General features: G+C 45.5%; 1 protein-coding gene across 1 annotated transcript in view; it reads right to left on the reverse strand.

Moving 5' to 3' along the window:
- TTLL11 (tubulin tyrosine ligase like 11) overlaps positions 1-13,840 on the reverse strand; it is a gene marked incomplete at its 5' end in the record, with an annotated part of 263,779 nt that overhangs the window by 123,837 nt on the left and 126,102 nt on the right. Inside the window, one exon of the mRNA XM_003785406.3 lies at positions 13,635-13,750. Coding sequence (XP_003785454.2) covers positions 13,635-13,750 — 116 coding nt within the window. The remainder of the gene's footprint in view (positions 1-13,634; positions 13,751-13,840) is intronic.

Here is a 13,840-nt window from a genome sequence, read left to right on the forward strand (position 1 = left end):
CAAGCTGTCGCCCTGGGTAGAGTGCTGTGGCATCACAGCTCACAGCAACTTCCAACTCCTGGGCTCAAGCGAGTCTCCTGCTTCTGCCTCCCAAGTAGCTGGGACCACAGGCGCCCACCACAACGCCCGGCTATTTTCTGGTTGCAGCCATCATTGTTGTTTGGCAGGCCGGGCTGGATTCAAACCTGCCACCTTAGGTGTATGTGGCTGGTGCCTCAGCCACTTGAGCCACAGGCGCTGAGCCCAGGGATTTTCTTAATTAAACTATTTATACTATTTATATGAGCACCATTGGTTTACTTCAATCTTGCTGAACTTCATCAAACTGTGCATTTACTTACATAAATTCTTATTTTAAAAAATAGAACACACACTAAATAAGAAATAAAACAAATAATTCGCATGGTAGGAAACTATCTTTTACTATATGTTCATTTGTAAGAACCATAATGATATTAACAATAGTAATTGTCACTTACTGAATGTGAATGTGCCTAGCAATGTGATAGAGACTTAATATAAGCTATAGGGATAATTATAAAATAACTAACGCTTATCAAATGTGGATAATTTAGGCAGTATGCTGTGTTGTTAAGTATTGTCATTCATCTAATCCTGTTAACATCATTTTACAGATACAAAAATAAATGAGGCTTTGAGAAGTTAAGTAAATGCCCCAGATTTTACAGAGAGCAAAAGGAAAAAATCAACATTCAAACCCAAGCCCACCGGACTCTCGAGCCCTTGGCCTTCTCCACAATACAAGGTTACATCCCTGTTTATAAAAGTATTGCTTCGAGGTCCATTTCCAATAAGAAATTTATTTAGATCTAAGGATAAATTTATAGATCCATTTATAGATCTAAGGATCCATTTATAGATCTAAGGATAAATTACGAGATGTGAAGATGACCTGTTCCCTATAAACGCCTTGGATTTCTCCATGGTTTGGAACAAAGTAACTCTGCTACCAAATTCCCAAGGAAAAACAGAGCTCACAGCATCAGGGCAATCAGATAGTGCTGAAATATGAAATGGTTCAGAACTACAATGAAACTTGGGAGTGAAATACAATTTGTCTATTATTCAATTTTAAAATATTCATGAGGCAAGGAAGCATTTCCATATTCAATAATTAAATGGCTAAAATCTGCAACTTGGTGTATTTACTGATCATGAATGAGGCATTCCTAGAAGGACCCACGTTCAAATTAGCAGCTCACAAGCTGCCAGGTTACAGCGCAGAACCAAGCAAGTGAGACAGAAATGTTGCTGTGGCCTGGAGAAAAAATTTTCCCCACCACTTGTTCTGCTGTAGAGAAAGGCTGAGTCAAAATTGAGGTTGCATCTAGGACTTTGCCTGCAAACCAGCTGGAAGAGAATAAAAAGGGGGAAAAAATCTGCAACACTTTCCCTCATTAGAAGAATTGTTTTAAAAGGGTTTGATTGTGCCCTAAAGGTTAGATTTTACAATCACTTAATATTTCACTTGTCTCATGAAACTCACACAGAAAGGCAGGGAAAGAAAACATTAATAACAGTGTGAATTGATAAAGTGGCTCTGTGTTGCGTTTACAGCTCTGTGGTCACAGGCAACATATGTGACACCTATGGGTAGAATCACAGTAAACTGGGCACGGTGTTGTCTGTGTTGTTGGGAAACTCTGTTTCCAAGGTCTCCTTCACGGGAGGCATCCTCCGTCTCTGTGGACCTACTGACCACTCTACTTTGAACACAGCGCCAAACCCTGGGAGGGGTGAAGGGCAGCCTTCTAGTACCTTTAGGTGGCTTGGGACCGACACTAGGACAGGGCTGGTAGGCAAGTGGTTTTCTCAAAGTGTCCTACTTGGAGCAACAACATTAGTATCACCTGGAAACATGTTAGAACTGCAAATGAGTCAGAAAGTCTGGGGGTGGAGCTCAGTAATTTGGGCTTTACCACACCCTCCAGGTGATTCTGACACCCACAAAAGTTTAGAGACCACCCATCTGCAGCCTGGGTGGTCCCTCCCCCACTTCTGCTCCTACTCAGCTACAGGATCTAAGGTTCTGCCCCATCTAGTCCTACAGCCTGTACTGACCTCAGCAGGGGGCAGTTAACAGATTCCAAAGCCCCAGGAGAAAGGATCTGGGAATGGCCTTGTTGACTTGACCCAGCACCTGACACCCCGCTGTGCCACCCCTGCTGCTGTGCTGGCACCACTGACCCTCCTAACAGGGCTCTATCCTGAACTCTGGGCTAGTTGGCTGAGGCCTGGGCCCGGCCACTCCCCTTCCCCCCAGAGGCTTGTGCTCTCAGGTCCAGCTAGACAGCCCAGAATCAGGAGGCTCCACTGCCACTGCCCAGGACTCTTACCAAAACAGCCAGCTGTGCAAGTGAGAACACTGACCCAGAAGAAACCAATCAGACTTTATAACTTCAGCTGCTGGCCGGTCCTGATATCCCACCCCTCCCCAGCCTCCTCCCCTGCCAGTCCTGCTTTCCTGGCTTTGTACCCTTCCTGCAGCCTGCCACTGAGGCCCAGAGTAACTCATAACTGAGCATACCCAAGATAACTGTAACTAACTAAGCATCACCATTTAAAAATCTAACAGAAACACTGCACTTACACCCTGGCAACGGGCCCCTGCTCTGGGCCCTGCATTTCGGAGGGTCTTTCTCCAGCCCAGTTCTGGCAGGCCCCCTTCCCAAAGGACAAGGAGTTACATGAAACCCATGTCCCACCTCCACTCGGGACCCCAGGATTCCTTCCTAAGCTGCCAGAGTCCATCTTCCCAAAGGCAAATGGTGCTTCTGGTACCTTCCCCCAGACCTGGAGGATGGAGAAGGACAGTGGGCCATGGGCTGGGGTCTGTGGGCATAGAGCTTGGGCATGTGAACTGGAGTGTCTACCCCCACCCCTTGCAGTGGTGGATGGAGTCAGGAGTTGGGGGAAAAGGAAGAGATGGTAGGAGGCTGGGACCTCAATCTGCATTCTTTCTTGGGTCCCATAAATGTCAGGGACAGGCCTGTATGCAAACAGATAGCATAGGTCACTCACCTAGCAGGATCTCAGTAGATACTTGTGAACCCAGCGTCCCCTCAGATCTGCTTTGGCACCTCATTTGATCCTGACCAGCAGCGGGCAGAGTTGGCACCATTATGCCCTTTGTATAGACAGGAAACCAGGATAACGAGAGGCTCAGAGACTTACCCAAGATCGCATGACCAGCGACTGAACCTGTATCCACTTGATCCCTATCAGTCTTGGCTTGATTGCTTCCAGCTACATGGAACTCACTACTCCTTTGAGTCAACCCTTATCATTCCAAGCAAAGCAAGTTGGGCTTCTTTTTTCTTTTCTTTCATTGAGCTCAAACCTGTCTGCAAATTTCAGTCATGGGTGTTTATTCTGCCCGTTGGCACCTGCAGAGTCTGTCCTCTCTCCCACACAACCTCCTTTCAAGCTACAAATGGTAATTCTCTCCTCTGGGGCCTATTTTTGTTCAAACTAAACATGCCCAGCACCATCACTCTTTCCCTATGAAAGAATTTCCAGCCCTGAAATCAGGCCTCCGAGGACAGATGCCTGTCACCCTCCCCTACAGGCACTTCGCAGAAGTCATGGTGTGCAGAAATACAAACTATCGAGGCATCAGCTAGTAGACTAGTCTCAGGGAAACGCTCCCATCCCTGGCAATCTATTCTTCAACATGCACAGTCTAAATCCTAAAGCCTGTGACTTGACACATCGTCTGAGTCTTGGTCTCCTTACCTATAAAATGAGGCATATCCTGTCTACTTGGCATGGTGGGGTGGCTACTATTTGCGATAATTGGGATGAAATGACGTTTTAAACTGCCAAGCACACAACAAGCCCTCCACACTCTTGTGCCTGGGTGCATATGTGTCAGAGGCTTCTCAGGACTGGCCTCCAGACTGAAGGAAGAAAATGATCCCCTCCAGGTAAATGAAGGTGTCCCCCAGCCCCGCAGACTGGAGGTGCACACCACAGCCAGACCCCGCATGCTGCCAGCGCCGCTCACTCATGACACATGCACCCAGAGGAGGTTGAGCCTGGAGGTGGATTCCACCCTCTCCCACTCTGCCCTCATTAGCCTCCGTGATGAGAGCTGCAAAGGGCTCTTACGCTGCTGAAAAAGAAGGAAGAAATGGAAATTGCATAAAAAGAAAAGGCTAGAAAGCAGCTGGAGAATATTACCAATGATTTGGTGTGATAACGAGGGCTTTCAGATGATTGCTAAAACTGGCTTTCATTTTGACCTTTCATTTCTGTTAATCGAGAGGGTCATTAGCAGGGAATCAAATCCATCCCCACAGCTGAAGAGGAAGTTATAGTTTTCTTCCCACATACTTTACCAATTTTTCCGTCACACTTTTTTTTCCTTAAAAAAAAAAAAAGAGTCTCCAGGTTACATACATTGTTGAGTTTATTTAAATACATCCGGCTTGGACATCTCCCGTGACAAATACTCTCTTGGGAATAAGCAACATTTTTCCCTCTCTCTAAATTAGGAGCTTCTCGTTGCTTTGTAGATTTAAAAACATCCAACTGAAAACTCCATTTATGGATGAAGAAACCAAAGTTCAGAGAGGGAGGTGGGAGGTAACCCTGTACCATTTATGGCTGTAAATGCCAGAGTCAGGATTTACCCCGAAAAGTCTGACTACAGAGACCCTATTCTCACCTTCCTCTCTCCCCTGTGTACTGAGGCGAAGAGAGGGTCTCAGTTCCAGCTGCCTTGGGGGGGGCCTCTCTATCCCAAGACAACGTTCTAATCGCGCACAGAGCTTTAAGATGCTAGAAATATACTGGACATTTACCAACAGGGAGGCAAACCCTGGTCCAGTCATTGATGAAAATGATGCTGGGGGGGCCAATCAGTGTCTTACAAAATGGAAAAAAATAAAAACAGCATATAAAAATTATATAGATAGTATGGCTTCGACCATAAAACAACCCAGAAGACACTTATACTATTTTTATTAATTAAAAAGTTTATAAGGAGGGGGCCGGGCATGGTGGCTCATGCCTGTAATCCTAGCACTCTGGGAAGCTGAGGCAGGTAGATCGCCCTCAGCTCAGAGGTTCGAGACCAGCCTGAGCCAGAGTGAGACCCCCCTCTCTTAAGAAAAAAAAGAAGACTTTATAAGGTTTAATTCTAGGCGACTGGTTTTCAGGGAAATTTTATGTTATACCCATGTCAGTATTTCCTAATTTTTCTGCAACAAACACCAGTACTTTTAAAATGAGGAAAAAAATTAATAAGAAATGGGAAGCAGAGAAACAGCATCTGTCTTCTCCACCCCAAAATGCCCTTGTGGAAGCACAAATGGTGGACCTGGCCTGCCACGGTGTCCCCCCAGCCCCACTGAACCCCTTTGTCTGATTCCCACCTCCATCCGTCTTCTCCTGAGGCCACTTACATTTTCCCACTGATCCAGGCTTAAACAAATGTGAGCTCCACCTCCTTCCAGAGGCCCATCGTGACCAGTGCGGGTCAGCTATTAGGTTGAATCATCTGAAATTGCCATTCTTGTATTTCCCAAACTGTTTATTATCAGTGATTTCACATGGTTCCACCTAGTCCTTGGCTCACCCCACCGTCTTCTGAAACTTCCGCCTGTCCCCCAGGCTGAGACACACAACTGCACACAGATAATTTCCCACATGGCACTGTCCCCCCTCGTCTCCTGTGTAGATCCTGCTTTAAGTTCCTGTTTTCTGCATACTCGCTTACATTTCTTCATCCTGGTTTTGAACATTATTTAAGTAGCCGCTTTGCTGGCCACAGGCACCTGCCCATGTTCTGTGCTTGGCCCTGGAGACAGGGACATGAGTCGCTGCCCCAAAGCTTACAGTAAGGGAAAGAGACTTGGATAGGCACACAGCCGCGCGGGGAACGGTCACACCCCAGGTGCCCGTCTCTTGAGAGTACTGAATACCTCCGTGTTCATTCTCTCACAGGACAAGCACTGAACAGCCCTGGCTTTACATCTCATCTGTCTCTGACAAACAGGGTGGGTCTTGGGCATGTCACTCCCTCTCTCCAAGCCACAGTGTCCTCAGTGGAACGGAAGGAGCCCCGTGAGGCTGTGGTGAGGACTAAATGGGGCTGAGCATGAGCATTACTGACGCTCTGCATGCAATCAACACCTCCTGGAGAAATTTCCTTTTTCTTACTGATGAGGAAACTGGGTTCAGGAGTCTAGTGACCTACCTGAGGCCAAGTGGATCTGATCCCAGAACCTTGGTCTCCTAAGTCCAAACCAGGCTGTGTCCTTCCAGAAACTGGATTGCACTGCTGATTTTAAAAACACACAAACTTTTGAGGCCCTCTGGTGCAACTCATAAGGACGGTTTCAAACACATTTGCTACCCCGTCACTACCTGGAATAACTCCGGAAGGGCCCACGCAGGATTCAGAGCTGCCATTTCCCGGTGATGGTGACTGACTGGCCATATGCTCGTCGAGTTTCCCATCTGCTCTGCATACGGCCGAGAGGAAGAGCGTGCCTACCTGCCGGCACAGGAGCTCCGCTCCCGTCTAATGGCCCTCTGAAACGACAATCTCGCATCAGCTCGAACAGTCCACCTTCCCCATAAGTCTCGGAAATGGCCCCCTCTCAACAGACTTCACACGAATACGGCTTTGACCGGTTACTTCTGACTTAATGCTTAAACATTTTTAAAGGGAAGAGAGTTGTCTGCTTTTATTCCTTGCACATAAAATAATGCACTTATCATTAGTCATCTCCTGTCTGTCCTTACTTGAAAATGCATGCACATTTTGTCCAGTTTGCTGACTACCCTCTGAGGTCTGAGACCAGAGAGCACACTGCGTCTGCAGCCACCCTGCCACAACCGGGACAGGTTGGTGCGGCTTCTTGAAGCCTCGGGTGCTGTCAGGACAGCTTTATTCTTGATTTTTTGAAAATATGATGAAAGTTCAAGCCTTTTTTCTGAGACAAATATACATATACACAAAATCTTGAGTAGCTTCTGGGCTCACAGATACCCTTAAGGAGTGCATGCACTTCAGATTGAAAACAAGCTCCAATTTCTTCACCTTGACATTCAAAGCCATCCACCTCCATCCAGCCTCGGGGTTTCCACGGAGCTTCCACCTTCCTCTCTACCAGCTGACTTTATGCATCTGTCTCTCCAGCCAACTGGAATGCTTCAAGGGTCCCCAAACAAGGCCTTCTGGCTTTGGTTCCTTCACCAGGGACCTCCTTTCATTTCATGTTCCAAGTCCTACTCACCCTTTACACTTCAGCTCTCATGCCACCTCCTTCTCAGTTTATTTTTTTCTTTTAATTCTTCCCATTAAGCTAGGTGTGGTGGCTTATGCCTGTAATCCTAGCACTCTGGGAGGCCAAGGTGGGTGGATTGCCTGAGCTGAGGAGTTCAAGACCAGCCTGAGCAAGAGCAAGATCCTGTGTCTACTAGAATTAGAAAACTTAGCCAGGCATTGTAGTGGGTGCCTGTAGTCCCAGTTACTCAGGAGACGGAGGCAAGAGGATTGCTTGAGTCCAGGAGCTTGAGGTTGCTGGGAGTTATGATGCTACAGCACTCTAGTCTGGGCAGCAGAGTGAGACTGTCTCAAAATAATAATAATAATAATAATGGTAATAATTCTTCTCCTCACATGTTTCTTCCTTGGTGATTTGTATTTACCTTTGGTACTTAGCACTTTCCACCTTATAGATATTTATGTGTGGGTCCAGTGTCCCCACTGGCCTGCGAACTAATTCACTTCTGTAGTTCCCAACGCCCACACACACAGTGAGTGCTCGATAAGCTCTCAAAATAAACCAATACCCATTTCTCTACTGCAAGCCTGGTGCAAAGGAAGTGGAAAATGGGTATGCCAAAAATTCATCTCTCTGTGATCCAGACTTTTATAAGGCCCCAAAGTAAAGTCTTCAAGGATGCTAGGGCTCAGTGTGTGCTGATCAGTAGAGTCTGGCTGCAAAGGAGCCCTCAGGGATCAACTGAACCCCAAAATTTCAACCAAAGGTCTGCTTCAGGATAGTCAGATGATTCTTTTGGAAGAAGACTACTACTCTCCAGTCAGAAAATAATGGTCTATATTTATGATGGCATGCTTAGTGCAGGTAACGAGGAATCCTTCTTCCCTATTGCTGAGGGGAGATCACTAAGATGTACTGCCAATGTAAGGGGTAGGGGTCTGGGTTGGAGGATTTCAGATTAATGTGATTTTTCTATTCTTCTCCTGGATCAGACAAAGCCACATTCCTCGGTCTCGCTACCAGGCGTGGCCATGAAACTGAGTCACTAGGAGATTCCTTGTTCTCTATTCTCTTAGAATGTTTCACCTTTATCCTGGATTCTACATAGAATCTGCCTGACTTGGAGAGTCACACATTGGTTCTAAACAGAGCACAGCATCTGAGGGGTGAGAGCGAAGCCTGATCTCCTAATAAAACCTTTAGCAGACAAGCATCTCTTTATTAGGACCAAAGCTGCTCCGGAAGGCTGATCCTCCCTTTATGGTTGTTATGGTGACAGGAGGTAAATGAAATGGGCAGAGGATTGGGAAATGTTACCGTGGGAAAGGAGCTTCGGGGCCTTATAAAAGTCCTGTTCCAAATACAGACCTTTGAGTAAGAGGCAAGCACTCTCCACCCCAGCTCCAGGCATTGTGCGGCTTGGCCATTTCAATAATTCCCCTCAGATTGCTCCAAGCCTATCTCTGCCTTCATTTATATTACTCTGGGGTCCTAAAGGGTTATGGTTCCTGAGAGAGAGGTCCAGTTACCTGAAATATCTACGTTCAGGGCAAGGAGAACAGTACTAGTAAATGGCTCCCCCAGGGGTAAACTGATCTTCCAAACATTAATCCATTGGTAGAATGATCATCTAGCTTCAAAAATCATCAGGGGATACAATTTATTCACTTCTGCTTCTGATACAAGTTTTAAAAAATGAAAGACTTAGGCCAAATACTTTAATTTTAAGTAAAGGGGAAATTTTCTGTTGGTTTTCCCTATTTTTTTTTTTCTTATCTTTGAAGCTATGCTTTGCATGTAAAGTGGAACCTGGCAACCAATGGCCCCACAAGGACAGGTGTGGGGCACTGGTGTAACTCCTGGGTCAGAAGGCCCAGGCCCTGGTTTCTATCCTGCCTCCAGCTAGCTTTGTGACTTGGGGCAGGTTACTCACTCCTGCTTGCTTAATTTCCTCATGTGTGATTCAGGGGCGGGGGTAGAACCATCATGGACTCAACTCAAATAGCTGCCTCAGGAGGTGGCGAATTATTTGTCACCATCAGCAACATTTTAAAGTCTGATTGGCTACTTGGTGACCCTGAGAACTAGCATTTGTCTAACACCACCAGATTTCATGAGGCTCTCTCACATGTGTCATTTCATATTGTGACCATGACAATCCAGCTGAGGGACCTTGATTTCTACTTACATACAAGAACTGAGAACAAAGTGACATGGCCAAGCTCATGCTACATTGATCAGAGATTAGTAAGAGTTTCACCCCAGACCTGGCTGAAGCCAAGTCCAGTGTCCTGGTAGGACACTCACAGGGGAGATTCTTAAACCAGGAAGCTGACCAGCATGATGATCTCCATCAACAACATGAGGATGTAGAATTAAATCACGGGTTCTAAAACCTTCTTGTAGCATAAAAGACTCTCTCTCTTCAAATGCAATCTAATATAGATTGCCAAAATACAAAATAAATACCTGCAGCATCCCTCTGGTTAAAAAAGTGATGGTTTGCCCTAAAATGTGCTATATGCATGTAATGGAATATTATGTAGCAACAAAAAAGAATAAATACTGACACCTACTACAACAAGGGTGAACTTTGCAAACAGTATGCGAAGTGAAAGCCTATCACAAAACACAGCATATGGTGTAATTCTATTTATATGAAATATTCAGAATGGGTAAATCCATAGAGACAGAAAACAGATTAGTAGTTACCAGGGGCTGAGGGAAGAGGGAGGAGTCAGGAGTAACTGCATCATGGCTTCCTTTTGGAGTAGCAAAATATTGTGGATCTAGCTGGTGTGGTATTGCACAACACTGTGAACGTACTAAATGCCCCTGAATTTATACTTTCCAATGGTTAATGTTATAATACATAAATTTTACCTCCATATACAGAATCCCACTCCATGAGGTCTCTCCAGGGCCTCCACAGAACTGGATTGAAAACCAATCCAGTCACTATTTATTATAAAATACTACCATAGGCCAGTCATGGTGGCTCATGCCTGTAATCCTAGCACTCTGGGAGGCTGAGGTAGGTGGATTGCCTGAGCTCAGGAATTGGAGACTAGCCTAAGAAAGAGTGAGACCCCAACTCTACTAAAAATAGAAAAACTAGCCAGGCATTGTGGTGGGCATCTGTAGTCCCAGCTACTCAAGAGGCTAAGACAAGAAGATCTCTTCAGCCAAAGAGTTTGAGGTTGCTGTGAGCTGTGACGCCATGCCATTCTACCCCAGGTGAGGGAGCAAGACTCTGTCTCAAAAAAAAAAAAAAAAAAAATGCTACCATAGTCAAAATTGTCCTCATATGACAGCTGTTTTCCTTCTTTCGGAACCAAAGGTGGTTTCTTCTAACACAGCAAAAAACTATGGGCCAGTGACATCTTGTTCCTGGAAACAGAACCTTCCACTGCTGACCAGCTCCAATGTCTATTCTAGTCCACAGTAATGGAGCAGCTTCAGTTTGAGGATGTGCTGCTGGGGTTAAATTCAAAATTCTACTTTAGACATAGCAGCCAAGGGAAGAAACAATCAGCATTGTTTTTATTTTTGCTTGTTTCGCATCTAGTAGGTACTTTGACTGTTGAGTAGTAAGCTAAGCATGACTGTGGGTCTGCTAGATACCAAAAGTTCCCTTCATTGTTCAAATGTCACTGTTCCCATTTTATAGAAAAGGTTTCTGAGGCCCAAACCTGCCACACTGTGCCACCCTGTCCTCAGGATCTGAATCTGTCTCTTCAGTTCAAGAGAAGTTGTAGACCCGGAGTGCGCTCAGACGCCTGAGACGTGGATGTGTGTCTGGAATCCCCGTAGGAACTGAGGGGCTCAGGGTATCTACCTTTTTCCTTTAGTCTCGTGGGGAAAGTGAAGACCATCTTTAACAGTCTCACTGACAAACTGTCCTCAAGGAAAAAAAACCCATGAGGGACCCTTCAGACCCTCTTTTACTAAAGAGTTCAAAGGTAAGGCTAGGATACCATTGGTAAGGTTTAGGTCAGAGCCTATGCAAATGAGGGGAACTCTGGCTTCTAAAGTCTATGTGATGTCATTTTATACAGTTGGAGTGACATGGTCTCTGGTTTGGACACTCAAGATCCAACACTACAACGCTATGCGGTTTCTGTGGGCATAAATCTGGTGCTTTTCCGAGTTATTCTGAAACTTTTCTATACACAAAAGAGTTGAGAATAATTTCAACATTTTCCTCTGCCTGGCAGAGTCATCAAAATGATAATGATAATCCCTTATGTATACATGCGCTTTACAGATTACAAAGTGCTTTAATGGATAATCATTGCTGGGTTAACAGAAAGTGAAATTAAGAAAAAAATATCAGTAAATGGCACTTAGCTGTTAACGTTCACCCTTACATTCTAAGTAAGAAGTGGGTGAAATAAAAGGATTTTCACTAGAAATAAAGTCAAGTTCTTGGAGTCCTAACTATTCGTGGTTATCAATAAAAAAGTCAGTGCTTTTTAAACTAAAAATGAGGTGCTGCTATTTGTGACTTGATAAGCCATCCTCCCCATGGTCCTGTAGCTCCATTGCTATTCAATTTTAGATCTGCAGCTCGTATTTACGCAGAATACGGCTTATATGGACTATCCAGGCATAGGTAAAGAAAACCAACTAGAACAAGAAAAAGGAAGCTAATTTTGCTTCAGAGCTGTTTGATGAAAAATACAGTGGAACCCTTTCATCTTTTCAGGTTTTGGTGCACAGGTTAAGAAGGCTCAAGACCACACAACAGCTTTAGAAATTCTTGTTCTCCCCAAAGGAATCAGAGTGCCAATGTGTCAAGGTCATTCTGAAATAATTGCAAGATCGTGCCACACTGGCAGAAATAACCACAGCATTTCCCCACAGGGCCTTACAGTCTCTTAGGGCCTAATCTCTGCTGGTTGGTGAGATCAATAACTCTTAGAGAGTCAATTTTTGAGGAATGAGTTTATTGCAGTTAATCTGACCAGATTGCAATTAATCCATTGCTTTTCCTCAGGGCTGGTGAGAGAAGGCAGCTGCATGCGCGTATGTGTCAGTGAACGCTATGTGGCCACCGGCGTGTTTGAGCTGCTCAGAGGACACGCTGCCATTCTGAGGCACTGACCAGGGGAAGCCACACGTGGCAGGACTGGCCCGTACAAACCACAGGTGAGCTGTTCCCTGCTGAGTCTCGCCAAGGATGGCAATCTGGGCCTCGCTCTTGAAAAGAACTCAGCCGAGCAGGCGCCATCCAGGCTGACTCAGAATATGACAAACGCTCCTTCAGGGTAACGTTTCCTGTCGGGCAGTGGCACTCAACCTTGGCTGCACAGAACACTGAACCGCCTAGGGAACAAAAACTTTCTGTGGTCAGGCCTCCAGCCCAGACTAATTAAGATCAGCATTGCTCAAAGTGGAGGCCCCAGTACTGTGTATTTTTAAAAGCTCCCCAGATGGTTTCAATGCACAAAGGTGCAAAGCACTAATGTCGATGGTTTCTAACAACATGGGGGCTTCAGCCCCATTAGGAGGAGCCTCAGTGCAGGAACCTGCACAACGCCACTTGCTCAGGAAAGTCGGCTCTCCTCCCCGTCCCGCACCATTGCTGGCAGCTGCTTTACTTGTCTGGGAGCATTGGGGTCAATCTGCTTTGTCAGGGGGTCTGAGAAGTGTTGTTGGAGATGCCTGTCTTTGATTTTTCTGCCCCAGACATAGGCACAGTGATATTTACACAATCCTTACTTTATGAGGGTCTGGAACTTGGTAAAAGCAAAACAGAGAACATATCGTCCATTTCTGGGGTAAGTCCGTGGAGGGAGGGTGGAGCACAGATACCCACCAGTGTGATGTCCCAGTGGGTAGGGGGTGATGGAGAAGAATTATAACTGTCGCAAATATGATAGAAATGTCTTTGAGTTGGTGCTGCCGATTTGGAAACTGGATGCTTACTCTGTAATAGTGTAAACATCGTGAAGAAAATCAAAAGGAGGCAGCTCTCACCATGTCCAAATTCCCTGTGGCCCTATTCTCTCGCATTATGTTTTATTTTTCCTGTGCTTGTGGATTTCAAAGAGAAATGCTATGTGGACAAGGATGGGTAAAGTGCAGATCCCATCCCTGAGAGAAAAATGGGTTCTTAGACAAGACTTTTGAAGATCTGAATAACAATCAAGTCAGAAATTCATCATCTGAACGCCACTTGCCAGATTTTGAGTCACCGGTTGCTTGGGTGCTGATATTTATACAATGAAAATATGATCTATTAGATTGTTTAATATGCAAATCTCCCTCATGAGGTTAACAGGTTCCAAGAACTTGACTTACCTGCTCAGGACATGAAACAGAGTTAGGAAGCAGAGCTCATAGAAAACAATGGCATAGAGAAATACTCACTGGCTGTCTCTTTTCTTCTTAAGAGGGTCCATGAGGCGCAGAGTGTCTCTGATCACAGCCACCTTCACTTCTTCATCAACAAAGCTGGGGACATTTTCAAACACCCCTGGAGAAAGCTTGAATGGGTAAGGATTCTGTGTCACAGTGGGGACCAAGATTGAGTGCCCAGTGGCTATCAGCATCTAATCGTCCATCTAGCTCGGAGG

The sequence above is a fragment of the Otolemur garnettii genome, unplaced genomic scaffold (assembly GCF_000181295.1).
Source record: "Otolemur garnettii isolate 467f Iridium unplaced genomic scaffold, OtoGar3 scaffold00014, whole genome shotgun sequence".
NCBI lineage: Eukaryota > Metazoa > Chordata > Mammalia > Primates > Galagidae > Otolemur > Otolemur garnettii.